The 21,665-nt window shown below is 30.4% G+C and overlaps 1 protein-coding gene across 2 annotated transcripts in view; it reads right to left on the reverse strand.

Moving 5' to 3' along the window:
• Positions 1-21,665, reverse strand: part of Sema1a (semaphorin 1a) — a 117,599-nt gene that overhangs the window by 11,383 nt on the left and 84,551 nt on the right. For both annotated transcript variants that reach the window (XM_074238897.1, XM_074238896.1), the window contains exons 3-4: positions 4,359-4,455; positions 2,619-3,028 (exon numbers count right to left, since the gene is read on the reverse strand). In XM_074238897.1, the coding sequence (XP_074094998.1) occupies positions 2,619-3,028; positions 4,359-4,455 (507 nt within the window). The remainder of the gene's footprint in view (positions 1-2,618; positions 3,029-4,358; positions 4,456-21,665) is intronic.

Genomic DNA, 21,665 nt, shown 5'->3' on the forward strand with positions numbered 1-21,665 from the left:
TTGATTGAAAATTCCCTCCTGATTAACTTATAAAAATGAATACTTTAAAATATTTTCACCAACAAATTATAAACTGTCGATTGTAAATTAGGTGAGAGAGTTAATTGATTGAAAGTTGGCAAAGAACGACAAAGTTTTCTATCGCTCTCGAGGCTCGAGTTGGGAGCATTGTTCGCCCTACAGATACCGTGATATAACGGCTAACTGACTAAATTAAAATTCCCTTCACTCATTTAGTTTCGAGAGTGTATGAGTACGAGAGTACATTAATTATCTTTCGACATATTAATTGGCCGGCTGCTGAGAGCCCGAGCTTACGCTGGAGTGGGTTCACCCTGCCATGGGATTCCACCCAGATTTAGTATTACGAATTACAGCAAATTAATATCTCCATCATCATTTATTTTGTCATTGACTTCCGAAAAAACGCATTGTTGATCGCAAGTATTCAAACTTTTGAGCTTTATCTTAAATCTGATGCACATAGTTCGGACAAGTCATTATAAATCGCTCGAAAACGAATCGCGATATTTTAAATTTACTGTCCTGATAACTGCGTCACTCCTAGAACTGTAATCTGTGTAATTTAAAGTTTTAGTGACTTTATAATATTACTTTTATTTAAGTTTTGAATTTATTTTTCCTTTTGCCCCTCAAACTCCGCTTATCGTTTTGTGTTTGATTTGTAAAACTTTATCTCGATTTTTTTGCATCACTCCAAGAAAAAGTCAGGGCCAAATTTAAAATCGATAAAAAATACTCTCGAGTTTTTTTTTCTACTTGTTTTATAGCACTTGTATATTTTTTAAATTTGTTCCAATGGAATTTTATGCTAAGATTTTAAATTATTTATTTATCTAAAAAAAAAAATATTTTTTCATTTTTGAATTCAAAGGCAAAAGAATAAAAATATATTTAGATGACAAATAAAATTAATTTTGATGTAATGAAAAAAATTTTTATGAAAAATTGATATTTTAAAAACTTTTAAGTAATAAATATTTGAAAGTGTTGTAATTTTATATTAGAAAAGTTTTTCTAGAACAATTGAGTAATAATTTTATGATACGACAGTAATAACTTTTGCTGTGTATACTCAGTCGTAAAATTATTATGAAGCCATTAACAGTGCGATCTATTTTAAATTTTACTTCTGTTCCTATGCTCCTATAATGAAACATAAAATTATATTCAATGTAATGTAAAGTACGCGTATAAATATACATACTTAATGTGAACTTTTGAACTTCGGTATTTTTAGTGTCGATCAATTATGACACGGCATGAGGCGTAATAAGGATGGAATTGTCTGTTTTAAATCTTGAGCTTTTATTCTGACAATTTAACATCAGCTCCTTGGAGTTTTATCTTTCTCGGAGGACACCGAAACGCTTTACAATTTTATTCATAATAAAGTTATGACATCTGGTTGTAAAAATTATATAAAAGGACACTTTTTACAATATCAAATTTCTAGTAATAAAATAAATGGTGGGATAATAAATTATCAAAACCCAAGTAATAATTTATATTTATAACATAATTAAAATTTTATATTAGTAGTGGTTTTTAGAGACTTAAATCCTGGTAATTATTAATTTACGTTCCATTAACATCCACTGAATATTTTATGACATTTTAGAATCTTAATGTTAACAAAAAATTTTTTTAATTTATTTTGAATAAATTAATGAAAATTTGTTATTAAAATTTTTACATTATGAATTAATAATTAAGAATTGTTTTTTTTATCCCATCCGGTAAAAAAATTGTTTAATGTTTATCTGGTTATATATAACCACATACATTCATAAAAATATATTATAAATTGTTGTAGTTATAATTGTTAATTTTATTAATTTAGAAAAACTGGAAAATTTTATAACTTAACTCTTCAAACATAACTTTCTAGTAAGGAGAGTATTTAGCGACCAGGCGCCACCTATTGGAGATGTTTAGCACTATTCTTGATAAAAAAAAATTATTTATAGATATATTAGACTATATTAAGTCAAATATGACCTTATCAGACAATTTTTCAACAGAATAATAATGTCAATTTATGATTGTCGTTCATAATTAAGGCAACCTAAAAAAGTTTTTTTTTTTATCAATATATTAGACTAAATTATTGATTTTTAATCACATATTTTTTTTTTTTTAGAATTGATATTTATTATTTTCGAATTAACGAACTTTTTTTCGATAACTCGAAAACCTTTAAACAAAAAAACTTAATAAATAAAGTCAAATTGTAACAAAATTCAATGATACTGTGATCGTAGCTGTTTTGTCCAATTACCCGTGATCCTTTATGTACATAAATAATAAAAAATAATTAACATAATAAATAACAAATATGTCATTCCATTTTAATTTAAACGTTTTAATTTATGTTTTATATTTAAAAAGGCATTTAACGGTAAATAAATCTATCTCCTGACTCCTGATCCAAATTTCAGCCCTTGGTACAGTACTCGGTAATTCGATTATCATCATCACCGAGTTCAATTCCATGTAGAAAAAAAAAAGCTCCGCCCGTTTCAGTTTTCGGTGAAACGTAAAAGTGCATCCCGGAATGTTGGATAAAAATGATATAACTATAAATAAATTTTTACCATTTAAACTCATTGAGTCGTACTGTTCAGTTTGGAGCGGCTCTCTATAAATAATGGGGTCCATCCCCGAGAAGTCAGCGACAGTGCCCGTGTACAATTCACCGTCCACGTGCACAAATGTGCTGTTTTGCTGGGGGTCGTATGGACACAATGCTTGACCCGCCTTCTCACTTGCCATCGTATAATTTCCGCTGTGTACAATGTAGTCACGGCACATCGGCTTAAATGCGTTTGTCGCACACACTAAAAGATTCGACGCACTTGTTTTTGCCAGTATCCTCACATAATTTTGGCAATTCTCCTCGTCTTTTCCCTTTACAACGCACATTTTAACGTCTGTATCCGAGGAGTACCACGTCAGCCTTTGCTGCTCCGTCAAGTCTGTCAAACTCAAATTATGCACCAGGTTTCTGAAAATAAAATACAATTAATTAAAAAAATTATTCATTCATTTATAAAATAAATTATTTTAATCTTGACCAAACGAATTTAAATTAAATTCTTTTTTTTGTCGGTAAAATTTTTTTTTTTTATTATTAGTATAAAAAACATTAATTAAAATTAAAAAGAAGCTTCACCGAGCCCATAACCTGTTGGAATTTAATTTTAAAATGACAATTATCAAAATTTAACAACTGGGCCCATGACCTAATTGCATTTCATTTTACTTGAAAATTTTAATTAATTTTTTTTTAAGAAAGTTTCAAATAAAGGATTTTTTTAATTAATTTTAAATTTGCTAAAATAATTTTAATGACAGTTTTTTATAATAAAAAGCTATATTGAAGTATTTTAAAAAGTAGAAAAATCCCCTTAAAAAGTGCACCACAGTCAATAAAACGGGTGAACAAAATGTTGATATTACCGACTGATAATAATTTGAAACTTGGATAAAAGTTATCGACTGAAGAATACGACTTCTTTGATTAAGAATGTCAAACCAAGAAGATAAATAATTGTTCTGTCGTTAAATCTTCTAATAGATTATTAAATAATTATAAACCATTAAATAAAAAATTATCTTCGATTATCCGATTAAACTCGCTTGAAATAACTAAAACTTTAAAGTATTCGCACCCACCCACTTAAAATCCGTTAAACTTTCAACTTTAAAGCAAAAGACAACAAATTTGTTCATTTTCGGTTGCACAAATCTATCGAGTAGTAAATGTAAGTTTAAATTAATTTATAATAATCTGTATCGAGTTAATTTTGCTTGAATTTTAACTTGGGGATAAAGAACTGAAAAGTAACATTGAAAGTTTTAACGAGATCATTACAAACACGTTGAAATCCCGGTGAGTGGACGAGGGACTAACGACGACTATTCTACTCGTACAAATTCAACAGTCCTTCAAAAAGTTGATATGCTCACGTGTTTTCTTACTGCTAACCAGAAACATGCCTTTTAATTAAGTTTTTATAACACATTTTCATTTTTTTTTTTTTTCTAATTTTTTTCTCTTTTACGTTGTGTTATATTTTTAGACAATTAAATATTTATATCATATCACATTATACTGAGACTATAAATAGCGATACTGGTTTTTAAAATTCCATTTCTCGAGATAATCTAATGATAATTAGTAAAGTACACCGAGTTTTGTTTTGTTTTGGATAATATGAATATAAATATAATCATAGTTTATATTCTGAGAGACTGCCACTGAAATAACTCTACAAAATGAAGAATAAGAAGAAGATGGAAGAAAAAATTGCGAGCTTAAATAATATAATTACCGTCCGCCAACAAGAAGGTAGTTGCCTTCTCTCAGCACCAGCCGGAAAAAGTCCGTGTGCGTTTCATTTCCAGTAAACCTGAATACATCTTCAGCACCTGTAATACAGACAAAAAATATTTATTACTTGCGGTAATTATTATGGTTACCTTTAATTGTAATTATACATTTTAAAAGACACATTTTTGTCTGCAGTTGTAAAATTAAATTCATTTTTTTTTCACTTATGATTAATTGTTAACAACATAATTAATGAACTACTACACGGCGAAAAATTTTAGGAAAAATCACAATTGTCTAAACTTTTTTTTTCTGTGAAGAATAAAAAATATTCTTTAATAAAAAATAATCTCAGAGCAATATTTCTTCAAAATTGATGACCCTAGAAAATATCAATACCAAATATTGAATATTGCAGTGAAGTATTTCCAGATTTATATTTAATGGAATACAACTAATGTGAACTATTTTTGATTGGAATTGACCATCACAACTTTTGGAAAGAACTAAAAATAGCACATCGGTTTTGTTATTTGACCGAAGGTACTTATGGAAATAGATATTTACACAGAAATGAAATCCAAACACATCAAAGGAATTTGATATGTTGTAGACCGAAGCTCTTAACCAAGAAGAAAAAAGTAATCGTTATTAACCATGATATTTTTAAAAAATGAAAATATCACATTTCATACATTTAAAAAATTTCCTCTCCAAAATTTTCAATATTAATTTTAAATGTTCTGAAAAATGAATTTAACACTTGAAATAATTTTTTTTCGTGGGTAAATTTAAGTAGGGAGATGTAACATTAAAAAATTATTTCTGGAGAAGTTTTGAAAAGAAAAAATTGTCACATTGTTAACTTAAAAATTGTTTAAAAATAAAATTTATCAGGTAATGAATTTGCTTTTTACCTCGTAAGTAATATCAAACTCAAACATAATTAAATTAAAAAAAAAAAAATAAAAAGTTTTTAGTAGAAAGAGGAATTGAACAAACAGCAAAGAGGACTAAATTTTTAGACAGTCCTTTTACGTTAATGAGAGAGCGGTATTGACATTTATGTAGTTACTAATCGCTGATTAATTCAAATGATAATCCTTCATTGTCAATTCTTTAAAAAAAAAAAAAATTGTTGGTGAATTTTTTTCAGGAGCAATAAAGGTAGCGCGAATAATAACGAAAATAAAAATATGTGTGACATTAAAGTGGCAATATATTAAAAGTAACGATAAGAATCATGAATATGGAAACAATATAATACCCATTTAATTTCCGGGGCCAATTGCAGAGTACAGAGTAGGTCACAAATTTAGTAAAACTTTATTTTCTTGGTACTACACTCTATTGCAATGTCTGTCTGTGATGTTAATTCGTTTTTCTGGCGAGCCAACTACCATACCTAGTACCTTCTACCGACAACTACTTTCTTCAATAATATCTTTCCTCCGTCTGACCTTAATTACATTAACTTGGCGCTAGCATTCACCCTCTCGAGGAGCTTTAAAAATCATTACTTTTATTTTATCACAACTTTCAACATTTATATCATCATCATTATCATCATTGTTATTAATAAAAAATAATTATAATAAATTCCGCCTACCGTCGACCTACTATCAAGGAATTTTTAAAGGGTGTAATATAATATTTACTTAAAGTTACGCAAAGATACGCCGATATTTTTTAAATAAAAAAGTTTTTTTCTTTTCGAGGCGAAAAATTTAATTTGTAAAAAATTGTAAATATTTAATCAAATTGATAAACCATCCTTTGATAATTAACAAATTAATTAGACGGAGTATGCTGACAATAAAATGAAATAAAATAATCAAATTGACCTCAATAAAATTTATCTCCGCGTGAATGCTAAAAAGCAAAGCGTGTAATGGAAAGAAAATTCCAACTGTACAACGAAAGAAACATCCCAAAATGTTAGACAGAAGTTATAGTCTCTACAGCCCCTAAAGTTCCAGCTATTCCAGAATTCATATCTAATCTAAGTTTACACTAGCAATTTAAACGCAAGTCCATTAAGCTTAAGCTCCGTGTAAGTTTATTATTTCGGACCTGAAAAAATCTGAAAACAAATTTCTCACCAATTATACTCAACAATAATGTGATCTAGAGATATGTACAGTGTGTTAATAAAAAATGTAACATTTCAATCGGGATATCTCGGTCAAGGATCGTTCTGAACGAGGACTAAATAATTCAACAGATTCCATACCTGTCAGTATTGTTTATCCGGTCATTTTATCGTGTCACCGAATTTTTATCAGAGATTTTTCTATCTGATACCACGCACAATTGGATTAAATCCTCATATTGACAAACATTTTTTCCAACTATGTAAACAGAAAAAAAAAATGATTCTATACTACCCAGAAATTTTTTACCACTCTACTTTGTTGATTGATTAAATTAATAACTTTAACGCGGGAGGGCAGGGTTCGATTCTTGGCGTAACTATATGGTTTTTTTTTTTATTCTAAAAAATTTTTCCGACATTTTTTTATGTCCAGCGGTTCTTGCTCGTCGCCAATGTCTCCCAGGTGACCTACCGCAAATCGAATAAAAAATATTATATTCATGAACTAGAGGTAAAATAGCACCATAAAATTCACAAATGGAATGTTTTTCATTTTCAAAGACTTTTTTTAACGACAACGAGACTTTTCATCAGATAAAAATGTTGTTTAAATAGCAAGGCGGTGTTAAAAAATAAAAATAATAATCCCGGATGATGGATCGGGTGTCGAATCAAAAGACCAAGACATTTATCTGATAATTTTGTCAGAGTATTAAACGATCACGAGATTGATTAAGATGAGGTACACGTCGCAGTATGAAAGGGGATGAGAGGCCGAGGACTAAGCTACTACAAGTTGAGCGCTATATACGTTGTAGGTTCTCCTACAACAACTACTGCTATAACTAAAACTACAACTACAACTTCAGCCACTAGCATCAGGGGGACAAGATGAAGACGAAGATGTCAAGGATGTTAGGATGCGCATGGTCGTAGCAATTTCAGTTGGTAAGTTTTGTCGAGGCAGAGTTCCTCGATTTATAAAATATCGAACAGCAAAGTTTCCCTCTGCCCTGCTCCTCAACGGTTCACTTAACTTCACAACATCTCCATCTTATTCACTCCCCACTCGTCCAAGTCTTTCTCATTTCTCCGTATCTTACCCATCAGCATCGCCCACCAGCTCACCCCTCGAATCGCACTCCGGATCACACTTTGCTTACTATATCATTCCATTACTCTATCATCCCATCTCCTTCTCGGCTTCTCTCTTCTCCTCTCCTCCCACAGCCTACCCTCTATTTACCCCATCAGAGTTTCTCTAGCTCCCTCGCTAAAGTCACCCCAAGGTATACTGTTCACCATACTCTAGCACAGGGTAGTTTTGCCCAACGCCAATTCTCCGCAGCGCATCGTGTGCCTTTCCAAGTCGCGTCTCGACGCTTCTAACTTCGATTGGACTCGCGTGCATGTATATATGTATGTATATATATTTATGTACCTGAGTTGAGTAGTCGCATAAAGAAACTAAAAAGAGAAAAGCTCTTTCTGATTCTCTCTTTCCTCCAGTTTATATATCGTGCATGCAAAAGCTTGCGAGTCGGCATATTAATAATGTACCTGAAAGCACCCCGTGTGCTTCGTAGAAACGTAATCTGTCCTTCTATTTCACGTCATTCCTTTTTCTCGGTCTTACTTTTACTTGGCTTTTACTGTTCTAAAGAACTCACCCCTTTTCTTTAATGCCTATTTTAAATGCTACATTTTTATTTCAGTTTTTAAGTCACTGGTTAGGTTTCTGCTTTTATTTTTTTTGACAATTTTTTGACATTATGAGAATTAGTAATTTAATGAAATTTGTAATAATATAGAAGAAATTCTTAATATTTAATTATTACACCGTAAAAAATTTTTAAACAGAAAAAACAAGCGGTAGAATTTTTTTTATTCAAATTATTTCAAGTTTTAATATTTATTATTGCAGTTAAAAATTATTGAACACAATTTATTAAATGATGATAAAATATTTATTGAAAGTTACAAAAACTTTAGTTACATTTAATAAATTGTTTCCAAATAAATAAATTTATTAAAATTTGATATAACTTCTTCCATCAGTGCGAAAATCTAAATATTGGAAGATCAAACGGAAAATGTAATTGCAGATTGAAATTTAAATTTTATATATTTCTAAACGATAGAATATAAACTTTGAGTTTTGAGCTATGAACTATGAACGTAGGAAAGTATATATTTAATTATATCCACATTTCAATTTTTACTTCAAAGAGATCTTTCTCATATGTGCACATAGTTTGATCCAGAGTGTACCAAAGGACTGAGCAAACCTTTTTTACGCAGTATGTCATTCTATCCTCACCTACAGAGACTCCGGGTATCAAAACTTAATTTACTCTTGGTGGAATCCTTTGTAAGTGTGAAAATGAAATAAAATTTATAATTTTTTAAAGTTTTGGAATTTCTCATCAGTTTTTTATTTCAATAAAAACTTTCACAGATACAATAGATAATCTTTTAATCCATTAAAAAATTTAAATAATAAAAAAATAAATTTTTTTATTGAAAATTGTATTGAGCCATTTAGAACTCAAATTTTATGTTATGTTCAGTATTACAATAACTAAAAATTCAATCAGCCTTTTCATGATTCCTTAGCATAAAAAGTTAGAAAAATGCAGTAACTGGGTACTTTATTGAATAGTTAATTTAATAGTAGCGTTATAACACTAGTAAAGATTTACCATTTTGGTATAATATTTGAATAGATTCTATTTGAGTATACAGTGATTTAAATACAAAGATGTATAATACCGTAGATCGCGTACACGGTGAATTGAATTTTACATTCTAAAACCACAAGTTTCGACATTTCAATAAGATTCTGCCGGGGGAATTGAGTAAAGCGGATTTGTGTATGAGTATAAAAAAAATAAAGTTAAGAATAAATAAAGTAAGGAGAAAAGAAAGAAAAAAATAAAGGAATGGAAGTAATCTGGGGAGAGTTCTGGGCTGAAAAAATAGGGAAAAAGCTCTGTTTTTTTTTTATCTGTACCGAGGGGAAAGAGAGAAACAACGCAAGTCAAGTAAATACAACATTCTATACCAAGAATCAAGACATTTTCCCTCAGGCAGGAAGTGGAGCCGCAACGGCTGCAAGAGTTTGTTTGGAGTTGGATTTAGAATGAGTCTAAACTTCGGTTGGAGGTCGTACTACCTTACTATCTCACCCTCTAATGGTCTGACAGTATCGCAACACTTCTACTCAATCTCGCTGCCCACTTTGTGTCTATTTTCCAACAACACACATAATATACACAACATATATGCCAAGAACACACTGAATTGTTTACGAGTCTGCCGAGTTTTCTTCCTGTAATTATTGCTGCAAAATATTATTTCAACTTTTATTTTTATTTACAACTCTTTCTATTTTGTAATTACAGTTCCCGGAACTCATAAATTTTTATTGAATGCTTCATTCGGGAATATTGCTCAGATGAATGCAAAAAAGTTTGCTGGAAAAAAAAAATAATGGGACAAGTTTTTTTTATTTCACTGGCGCCGGGAATCGAACTCCGCTCGCCCGAGTAAGAGTTTTGCGGTTTCGCTCGTCGCCAGCGCCAAAATTGTGACCTAACTCAAATCGAAATAAAAAAAGTATGGTAATGTAGTGGAGGTAAAATAGAGGCCAAATATGCGGGTTATTACCAAATTTTCGGGCCCATAACCTTTAGAAATTTATTTAAAAATTAATTTTCACCGTTTTTTTTTTCAACAAAACTTGTATTAAAAGTATTTTCAGCGAATAAATATCTGAATCGACGGGTCAATAAAAAATTAGAGTTAAACAATGGAACGCAGATCGGATAAATGAATAGATCTGTCGAGTTATCGGTGGAATGAAATAGTTAATTAAACGAAATATAAATTTTATTGACTTGTGATTGAATTTTGAAGAGTTAAAGCGTGGGTACACAAATACTCGCCAGAATAAACATTATTTATTTTAAATTCGGTTTTATTAAAACGTAGTATTGAAACTAGCTGGCATTTTAAATATTCACACAATTGTGTATATATGCTAATACGGATATGTACGTGTGTATAGCATGGGGATGTCGATAGATTTAAAGTATAAAGCGAAATTGATAGACACGTAATAGAGCATTCAATGCGACTTGACGTCAATGAGATTGACGGTATTGGTAATGATACTTCGGCTCAATATTGCCGGGCAAACTAAAAAACAGATAAACAAAAAAAAACAATAACGGGAATGAGAGTGCGGTTTTCCTCTAACGGAAATAGACAGCTCGAACTTTAGTAACAAGGGACTCTGAAGTCCCCAAAGCACCCAAAAATGAAGAACCACCAAGAATTTCTCGGCAACATTTTCCACCGACATAACATTGCACTTCTTCTTCTTTCTACTCATCTGTGGCTATATTTTTGTCTTCGTCTCTGTCAGGCTTATTATACAGATACTATCTCTTTGTCAGTGTTCGGAAAACTCGGTCTTTAAAGTTTAATGCTTTGCGATGCATTCAACTTGAATTGCACCGAAGTTACCGTGTTAACTAAACATGATTATTTATTGTATAATCTTGACATTATATTTTTCATTACAACTTTTAATTGTTTATTCAGGTGTTTTAATTTATTTTAATTCGTTTACTAGAGGTAATTTATTTCCTTTTGCACGGATGAAAATGAGGTGATTTTTTTTTATGATGATAAACGGGATATCTGAGCTTTTGAAAATGGAACGTTATTTTTTTGTCTAATGAAAAAAATAATTCTGATAATTTTTTTTAAAAAGTTATAAAAAGCTGAATTATATTTTTCTGCTTAGATAAAAAATTTATGTTTAAAAATTTAGTCTCAAATTATTAATTGTAAAATTTTTAAATATTTTTTAGAGTTCTTTATATTAAAAAAAATTGAATTTATCGAAATATTTTTATTGAATAAATTATAAATTCGTCAATAATTAATTTTTATGTTGAGATGAAAAAATTTGGTGTTAAATTTTTAATAACATTTTAAATAAATATTTTTGTTTTAAAAAATTGTATATTTATTTATTACAGTTATTTATGTTCTTAACAAAAATAAATTGATAATTCCAAATAAATAATTCAATATACCATCAAATAATTTTTATGCGTAAATAATGTTAATATAATATGCTTTCGCATCCGCAGTAAACAGAATTACGCAACAAAACACAAAACAAAATAAAATAAAAGCAAATAAAATCCAGCATGAACCATGTTTTTAAAATAATCAATGCGTATTTTTTCAGAACAAAATGTATTGTGTACTGATTACATGAAAATCCACATTAATAAACCACGCTCCCTAGTTAAATAATATAAACATTAAAATTAAAATACCAAATTAACAAAGTGTTAACCAAATACATGGAAATATAAATAAATCATGAATAACAATGAACGAAAAATATTTATCAGAATAATTAAAATAATAAAATAGACTAAACTGAGGTCGGTTCGAGTGAACTAGGCAAGATAAATGGCTGGAGATAACAAGTTATATTTCCACAATTTCACAAGTACTCTGTATACATAAAGTGTCTTGACTAACTGTACAAACACTTGAGAAACATGTCTTTTATCTTTATCGCTCCTCCTCTTCTCTTATTTTATTTCGCTTCTGTTCGTTTTATAACAAAAAATGTTTGCCGAGTGTTTAGTTTTGGTCTGGACTGAGAGGCGACAAAAGTAGTGTAACTATTGTTTGTGAGAACCAGAAGCTAGTCTGGTTTACTTACAAAATGAAATTTATAATACTCGATAGAAAAAATATAAAATGTAAACTACAAAATATAAAAGAGTAGTATGCTCGATTGAGAGGACGAGTAGACTGGATTCAACTAAAATACATAAATAAAATATATAAAATAATAATAAAAAATCCATGTTGGATAACATATAATATATAATATATATATATTATATGTTATATATGTATATATATGTTATATATATATATATATATATATATATATATATATATATATATATATATATATATATATATATATATATATATATAGATCTATAACTGGAGTGTTATTCCGAACAAAGACAAAGTTATAAAGAAGAAAGAGGAACGCGAAAAATAAAGCACGTTCTCTCCATTTAGATCAGCAGCACACGGTGTTTGCATAGCAATCGACTCTTACGATAGCCTTCATACCGCGGATGTAGCTCCTGGCGTTGTTCTATACTACTCGACAGTCTCATCCTACCCTCTGCTCGGCTCTACTCCTGCTTTTCCTCCTCCATCTCTTTCTATCCTACAGAACGCCCATATAATATTCTTCTGTTCTTCTCCCCTGTGTTCCTCCATACTCCGCCTAGTAACCCACGTATTACTGCTCCAAGTACCGAGAAGAAAATTTCTAGTTTTCATCTCCCACACCGGTACATACTGTAGTATGTGGCACACATCCAAGACAAAGAATAGAACACGAAAAATGAATAAAATATTATACCAATCTTTATATATTATGTATATATACATATACGTTTCTTGTAGACATTATTATATAGCTTCTTTTTTTTTAAGTTTCAAGTCGTCTGCTCGGTATTATCAATTCTATTCCCATTATGGAATAATTCATCTTTTTCCTCCCATTTTAATTTAAGCATTTAATTAAAGATATTTCGTGATTTTTTGTTATCTTTTTTTTTTTTTTTTTTTTATAGAAAAAAAACGATGATATTAATCAGACGTGAAAGGGGTTGGAAATTTAAATATTTAGTTTGAAGAAAATGGTTAGTGTAATTGAAACAAATTTTTGGTGATTTTTTGTGAAGGGTTTGAAAGTATGGAAAATTATTGTATCATCTTTAAAACGTTTATCAAAAATTAGATTAAAAAAATTTTTTTAATTTGATTTTGTTAGTTTTTATTATAAAGTGGAATTATTTGGAAAATTTTTTTAACTTTTATGGCGTAGAAAAAGCACTTACTTTTTTTTTATTAATGGATGATAAATCGTCGAATATTTGCTAGAATAAATGTTTGAGGTGTGATGAGATAAAAATGCACTTATGGTTTGATGACAGTGAAGGAGTTTGGATGAAAAATAACGACGGATGAGATGATTGAAAAAGAGAAAAATATTTGGTGTAAATAGAGAATATATTGGTTTTGATTAAAGAGGAAAAGTACTGTTTTTTATCAACACTCAAAAGTTTTTTTAGTACATCAATTTATTTTGACGTTTATTTAGTTTGAGTGTTGAATATCGAGTGTAGTTATGTTTGATGGTTATAAAATTGCTTCTACAATTACACTGAACGAATAGAAGTGTTGATGAGTTTTAATAATTACATTTAATTGAAATCTAAAAAATTCAAGCAACTTAATTAATTATTACTCAATCTACCTTACAATTTTTTCTTAAAACTTTTCATACTTTATTGAATTGTATTACTAATTATAATTACTGTTATTTAAAAACAAATTTTATCGATCATTAAAACTTCATGAAAAAAAAACTACCTTCATCAGTTTGCAAAAAAAAAAAACCGACCATTAAAATTCATTATTAGGCAAATAAATTTTCTGTTAAATATCAAATTTTTTATGTAATGAAAAAAATCACCGAAGAGATTATAAATAATAATAACAATAATAATATAATATTTTTGGCGAAATATTGAAATATTTACTCGCATAAAAAAGTTTAAAGGCACAAAGTAGCCGGCTGTGGATCGGGGATTAAGATAAAAACGCAGAAGGGGATGCAAAAATTTGTGAGGCGCGGTGAATTTCTGTGGCGTAATGCAACAATGGTATCCAACAATGGTAGGAATAATGGGATTGTTTTGGATCAACAAAACTGTGCTGAGAGGTTTATCTATGGGATTTGTAGCGAAAGCGGGAAATCGGTCATTGACCACTGCATTGCCGATTGTCGTCCCAACGTCTCCGGTGATAATGATAATTCAGATAGACGATGGACAGATAGACGTTCCCAATCCCGAAAGGGCAGGCACCCTAATCATGTACAAGGATGATGGAGCAATCAGATGAACGTGGTCACGCGAGATATATACTGTAAGCAGATGGACAGGCATCTACATCTTCATCTTCTATGTATGATGTACGGATCTATCTATCTACAGTAGTATAGTCTACGGATATATCGTACATAGTTGGTATTGTCCAACATGACTCGCCTAATGCATCAGGCCATGTATAACTTGGATTACTCCTACTTGTCAATTCCGTCATCAAAACAATTTCATTTTGTTCCTATGTCGGCCTCTAAACCTCACTACTGTTTCTGTTCAATATTCATTCAATCAAAAATTTATATTTCGTTATTTAATAATATTGTTTTATTGGATTTTTACAACTGAAATAAGCTTTGTATTCCAGGGCTTGAATTTTTTTTTTTACCACTTCTAGCAGATAGAAGTAATAATCGATAGTATAGACAATTTTTATGGTTACGGATTTTCCGACGATTCTATTCGAAGGATTCCTCGGTGAAATATTAAAGATACAAAAAATCTAAAGATACGTTTTTCTGGGAAATTTAATCCTCTACAAGAATGGTCCTTGTCAGTTTTTTTTTTTTTTTTATTGTATCTTTTGTTTTTTAGCCAGGATTTAAAGTTTTACAAAACTATTCTTATTAATTAATTAAGATATATTCTTTATAGAAAATAAAAATTATTTTAAAGAAACAGATGAATTATTTGGAAGTTTGGATAGAAAAAAAAAGAAAAGTAAAGAATATATCATTAAATTTTCATCATTGTTTGACATTTTGAAAGATTATTCTCTACAAGAAATTCTCACACATAAATCTAAATATCTATTGTCTTTTACAAGGATTCCTATTGATAAAAAGTTCCCTGTAAATTTATTCATAAATTCTTGTTTGAACCCGCGCTTTGCTATACATCTGAATTCCTATGAGTTCCTATACAATTCTCTATGAACTTTTTTACTAGAGAGAAACATTCTGGCCCTTATAATCCGATTTAAAAAATTTTTATTGTTATTTTTTTTCAATATTATGTGAAAAATTATCCTATAATTGTAAACAAAAAGTAATCATTGCAAAATTTAAAATTTTGAATTCTAAGTTGAATACTGAGGATCAATACTATCATTTTTATTTTTATGATAAGAATAAAAGTGTATAAAAGTAAATAAATGAAGAGGTAGGTGAAATAAAATATATCAAAGTTATTTGTTATTGGTTTCTGAAATAGCCTCGCTTACCCAGCCCTCAACTCGTTTCAGTTCGCAGTATTATAGTTAAATATAGATAGATAGATACACAGATGAATGATAAAGTGTAGAGAGCGTAGTAGCTTCGAACTCAACTATACTACTCGTAACAACATTTGGAAGCAACGAAACGCGAAGAACAGGCTTGAATTTGTCATGCATGACTTCTTTCCTATCCACACCTATCTATACCCCAGCTTTTGCTCTGTATCTATATCTCCACCTATCTCTGATGTACTATATACTGTCGATACACACATACATAGCTCAACACATAAAAAATGACTAAATAATAAATACATGAAAAACTAAATGCTGTTATAGCTGTTATAGCTGCACTAGAGTGTACTTATTTTTTTTTTTTTTTATTGCGATACCCGTGCTACCTGTACCTGTCGTAGATAATTCATGTGAGCGAATGAAGCACCGAACAAATTTTATTATTTAAATTCAAACGATCGTAACGGAGAGACTATTGATTCTGTATGGGGGAAAAATACAATAATGCCGTACGTAAACAATTTTGTCAGCGACACTTTATTTATTATTTTTTTTTTAGTCTATGTTTTATAGCTGCGACAAAAATTCATTTTGAATTAAATTAGTTAGTAAGGGATTGGAAGGATTGTACTTGGTCATGGAGCTGGAAAAAACCGTTTTTTTTACTGAAATTATTCATTGTATAAATTAAGTTTTTATTATGTGAAATAATACACTGAGTTTAACAAAGTTTGTTAAATTTCGAATTCAGTTTCATGGTTAGTTTTTCTCTGTAATATTCTGAAGATATTTTTAATTTCACGGAAAAATATGAGATACAATGAAGATTTCTTAAATTATAGTGTAATTATAATTGATTATAATAATTACAAAAATCAAAATTAAAAATTTTTACTGGATAATAATAATAATTTTGAATATTATTATATTTTTTTTTATTTAATTACATAACCAAAAGCAGATTAAGCTACCAAATAGCTTCGCTAAAACCATATCTCTATCTTTCTCAAAAAATCAATACCTCGAGGTAGAAAAGAGAAATTAAATAACCTAATAGTTGGTATAACGCAAAAGGGCGGTACCGATATCGCGAAATGAATCCAGTTGATGCCCCAGTCGGAACCTAATAAACAAGTAAATCAGCGTAAATGAAGTTTTAACTTTATTCCCCAAGGTATTTCCGGTCTCGAGAAAACTATCCGAACAAACTTCTTCCGTACACTTTTCTTGTTCTCTACCCTTTAATTTTTTATTTCTCTTCAGCCCAGAGCCCCCAGCCCCCAGTCACCAGATGTCGGCTCGAAATAATGAGAACAAAGAGTAGAGGTTGAAACTGAGGTTAAGATAAATCACCAGCAAAACATCGTCAGTACAAAGTATATACACTCTGGTAGAATAAGCTATACACATAGATAAAGCATAAGAAACCGGATGAAGACTTGAAAGGATGAAAGGTGGAAACACAGCCAGCACCAAATAGAAAGGTGACAAACCCAACGGCCGTCCTGACAACTCATGGATTGGGATTACGAGCATACTAGTGCATTATATTGCCGGCAGAAATGGGAATAAGGACGCGAGTTCATTCGAATCCAATTAAACGGGAACAGAGGTGTCAATCTGACGTTTGTGACAATAGAAAGCAGCGTGATAGTGGTTCCGAGAATTCCACCTCTACCATTTCCGTGTTCCTTCATCTTCAACAATCATTGCTCTGTATAACTATCGCTGGTGGCTGTTGGATGCTTGGATGGCTTGCTAGCTTACTGGATATACTACTGAACAGTAGCGCAGTGTCCTGGTCAGGACATAGGACAGGACACAGGACATAGAACATTCAGAAACCGACTCATCTCGTCCCTTTACACGGGCTATTGTCATGATGATATTGCTTCTGTGCTCTCTACTCTCCAGTATAATATTCAATGTATACGACCGACTATACAGTCCGTCCTTTATAGTACACTCGGAAAGCTCGGCTAGGTGCTACATACTATCACCAAACCAGAGAATAACAGCATGACAAAGAGGGTAGGTGACTAAGATAGATTTATGTGGAGATAGATGAAGGATATGCTGGATGAAGGATGAAGGATGAGAATCTAGAGACTAACTTCGTAATCGAAAATAGATAAGGCGCGGTCTGAGAAAAATTTGAATCTACGTTAGTGTATTACTAATTTAAAATTCCACACAGAACAAACTAAGCAATAAAATTTACAATAAGATTTTTATTACATATTATTGCTCTAATCAGATCTAAATTCTTTTATAATTAATTTAAATCACATTTCACTTTAAATTCCGATATTGTGATAGAAGAAATTGAAAAAATCAATGAGTCAATTTTTTGAACCATAATTCTTAATTTTTGTATCTAATTGGGAGGTGTGACAATTTTAAATAAAGTTTTTTCGCTGTCATCCCACGCTTTGATGACTTCCAATGACTTTGGTCCTCATAAAAGAAAAAGTACTCGGTTGTACTCAAGAGCAAGCAAACCCTGCTCCTAAAATGAACGGTGTCTCGGTGGAGTCAGGATCTGGATTCCATTTCAATACCGGGAGCAATACAACAACCATTGTACGAACGGAATAGAAGAGAAGTAGAGAAATAATTTACTTGGTATGGTTAGATATTCGTATTTGGTAGCCAAGCCAGGCTGGACTACTGCTGGGAGTTCTTGCTGTTAGATTCCAGTGAAGGCGAAATGGAAGCGAGGTATTTCTGCCACGCTCGAGGTGTAGAATATTCACAAACACTCGTGGAATCAGATGAAGAGGTTATCGTTCAACGTTTCGGTGCATGACTTTCGATGAATTCATATGCGCTAATGGCTAACGCCCCAAACTAGCTAAGTCCGCATATTGATATTGATGTGCATTAATAGAGATGTGAGATAAGAGACGAGGGATGAGCGAGCAGATGTATATGATTGCTTCTATGAATTCTGATTAGTTTTTTTATCACCGGCGAAAAACATTTCCGAATCGCGGAATTTGCTACCGAGCCGTTTGAGGATTAGAATGATGCAGATGATACAATAATGAATAGACTATTAGGACTGTCTATACCTCTCATAGCCGGGGTATTATTGCTCGAGGCGTTCTTTAATTTGCATTTTAGTTTCGGGGTTAATGAGATATTTGGTAGTTTAGTTTGTATCAGTTTGGTAGTTTGATACTCGATTCTTGATTTATGATTTATTTTTTTTCGGTTAATAGAAACTTTTTGAGTTATTGGCGTTCTGGCGACGGTGTAGATTGTGATTTTAGTTTGAGATGGGTGAAAAAAGGTTTTTAGGGGTATAATATCCATTTATATGATACGACGGTTCAATTTATGGGGGATTTTATTTTTATTAATATTGGAACACTGGAAAAATTGAAAATAATATTTTTTGGATAAAATATTATAGCCCGGAGATGGGAAATTAAAAAAAATTGCTTATGAATTTGTTAATTTTCGATGAATTTTTTTAATAAATTTTAATTCACATCGAATAGAGAATAGAATATATTGAGATAATCATAATATTTTCAAAATAATTCTATGACAACTTTACATACTAAAAAATTTTTAAAAATATTTTCGTTTATAATAAAAGTTGCCATTTTTTGTTTGTATTTTAGAAAAAATAGATTTAAATTGTAATTATTATAAAAATTTTGTGATTAAATTAGATATTTGTAATTTAATCTTACAAAATGCTTTGATACAAAATTAATGATTAGAGAGTAATTTCTAGACTCCCTAACTCGCAAATGTTGCAAAGCAGAATTTCCTCAAACTGATATTAGTTTCTAGGAAGACGACTATTAATATTAATGCTAATGTAAACATTAGCATAAATATTGATATCAACGGCGTACAGTAGATGAAAGATAGATGATTTTGGTCCGAGAGGCCTTAAATAAGTGTCGGGGCTCCATGGAGCATGGAGTATCGTTAGTACATATCCACAATCCACAATCCACAATCTACTTCCGCAGGGACGCTAAATAATCCTCTGGATAACGGAAGGACGACGATAAATTCCGGGTGCTGGACGCCGATTAGATACCGCAGTGGACACTGGCTCTGGCGATGCCCAGATCTCGGTCTCTCTGGTGAATGCCCGCGGATCTATATTGTGGATGTAAACATGACTGGACTATGACTGGACTTTGACTGTACAGTACGATACTCTACACATGGACATATTTGTGTTTGTACAAGCCATGCCATTCCGTACTTGCCATTAGATACATGTGAAAAAGTTCAAGTCGTCATTACATGTCGTATGTCATATATTGTGTGTTTGTGTATTTAGGAGGCGAGGGTGGTTCAGCTTTCTATCGGATGTACTTGCATGAGAACTTTTATACATCACGGCTCAGCATTCCGTGGGTCTATCCACCCGTCTTTTGCTATTACTTCTTGTACTTGTTCTTCTCCTTTTTCTTCTTCTTCTTCTTCTTCTTCTTCTAGTCAATTCTCGTTGACCTACATTTAAGATAAAACACTTAACTTGGGTAGATTTTTATGAAGCTGAAATAATTAAGTGTACTTGGATGTCGTATCTTATTTTAAGCTATACTTTATTTTTATTTGTTGTTATTTTTACGAAGATTTTTTCTCAAGAGGATGACTAAAAAAGATGAAGAAGGAAGAGATATAAATTCAACGAGCAATCACATGAAAATAAAGTTATCAATACAAGATAAATTATTTCGTTTTATTATCTACTACAATAAAATTATTCATGTTCAATTAAATTTACGAGGAATTTTTATCAGTCGTTGAATTAGATGTTTTATTTAATAATATTTCCGTGAAATGCAAATTTTTTTTGTAACCCAATGAATTTTAATTCTATGGGTTATATTTGTAAAATTCGAGAGAAAAAATTAAATTATGTAAAATTTAATTTTTTAAGTGATATTCAAATTTGGTCAGTTTTTTTACCATGAAAAACTTCTGGGATTATTTATTTTTAAAATTATTTTTAAATCTTCATTTAAAATTTTTTTTTTTTTTTAAAGATATTTAAGATAATCATTAAAGTAACTATAACCATAAATTTTGAAGCTTTTTATGATAAAAAAAATTATTCGTGTTAATTTTATAGCCAAAAAAAAAATTTCCCGAAATTTTCAAAATTTTGCTTTCACTTTTTTTCTGAATGTAAATTTTAACTTTAAAAAATATTATCATGTTTTCCGTTAATGATAAACAATTTTCCTCAGCATTCCTGCGAACTTATAAAAAATTCATAAAATCCGGTTTTTTAAATTTCAATTTATTTCGTGGATTAAATCCATTTCCGTAGGATTAAAAATTAACTCACGAGATTACCAGGAAATCTTGGATATAGAATAAAAATTTAACACAAACAATTTTTTGGTTGAATTAAAAAAATCCTGATTAAAAGATCTCTGAGATTTATCTAGCATTAAATTTTAAATTAGTTATTTTTGTCGACGGGTAGTTAAATTTTATAAATTAAACCGGCAAATATTTGAGCTACCCCTTTCGCTTTTCAAGTAAGGGCTTTGAGTGTACAAACATGATTTTTTCCGAGCAGAGTTAAGTGTCAATACCATTTAAATAAAGCAGTAATGAACTTTACACAAAAGACTTTACAGCCTTGTCTTGCTGGTCGCGGGTTAATTAGTGAGCTAATCAATAAGGCGGTCGGTTAATTTAGTTCTCTAGAGGGAAATAGAAAGTAGAGGAGAAGAAGAAAGAGAATGAGTAAAAAAGAAATTTATGTTTAAATAAAATAAAACTAAAATAATTATTGTTTATGGAGAAAATTAAACAGAACGTTTATTACTTAATGGTTAATCCGCAGACGGATTGAATTAAACCTTTTTTTTTATTTTACGTTTACGGAATAAAGCTAAGGCAAATTCCGATGAAGATTGAAGCTGAATGTCGCTGCAAGTGTTTTATGTAAAGAGCTACCGTTGCTGAGTTGTTGAGAAT

This window comes from Cotesia typhae, unplaced genomic scaffold (assembly GCF_013202065.1).
Source record: "Cotesia typhae breed Kobodo isofemale line unplaced genomic scaffold, CoteBio_Ctyphae contig_23, whole genome shotgun sequence".
Classification (NCBI taxonomy): Eukaryota; Metazoa; Arthropoda; class Insecta; order Hymenoptera; family Braconidae; genus Cotesia; species Cotesia typhae.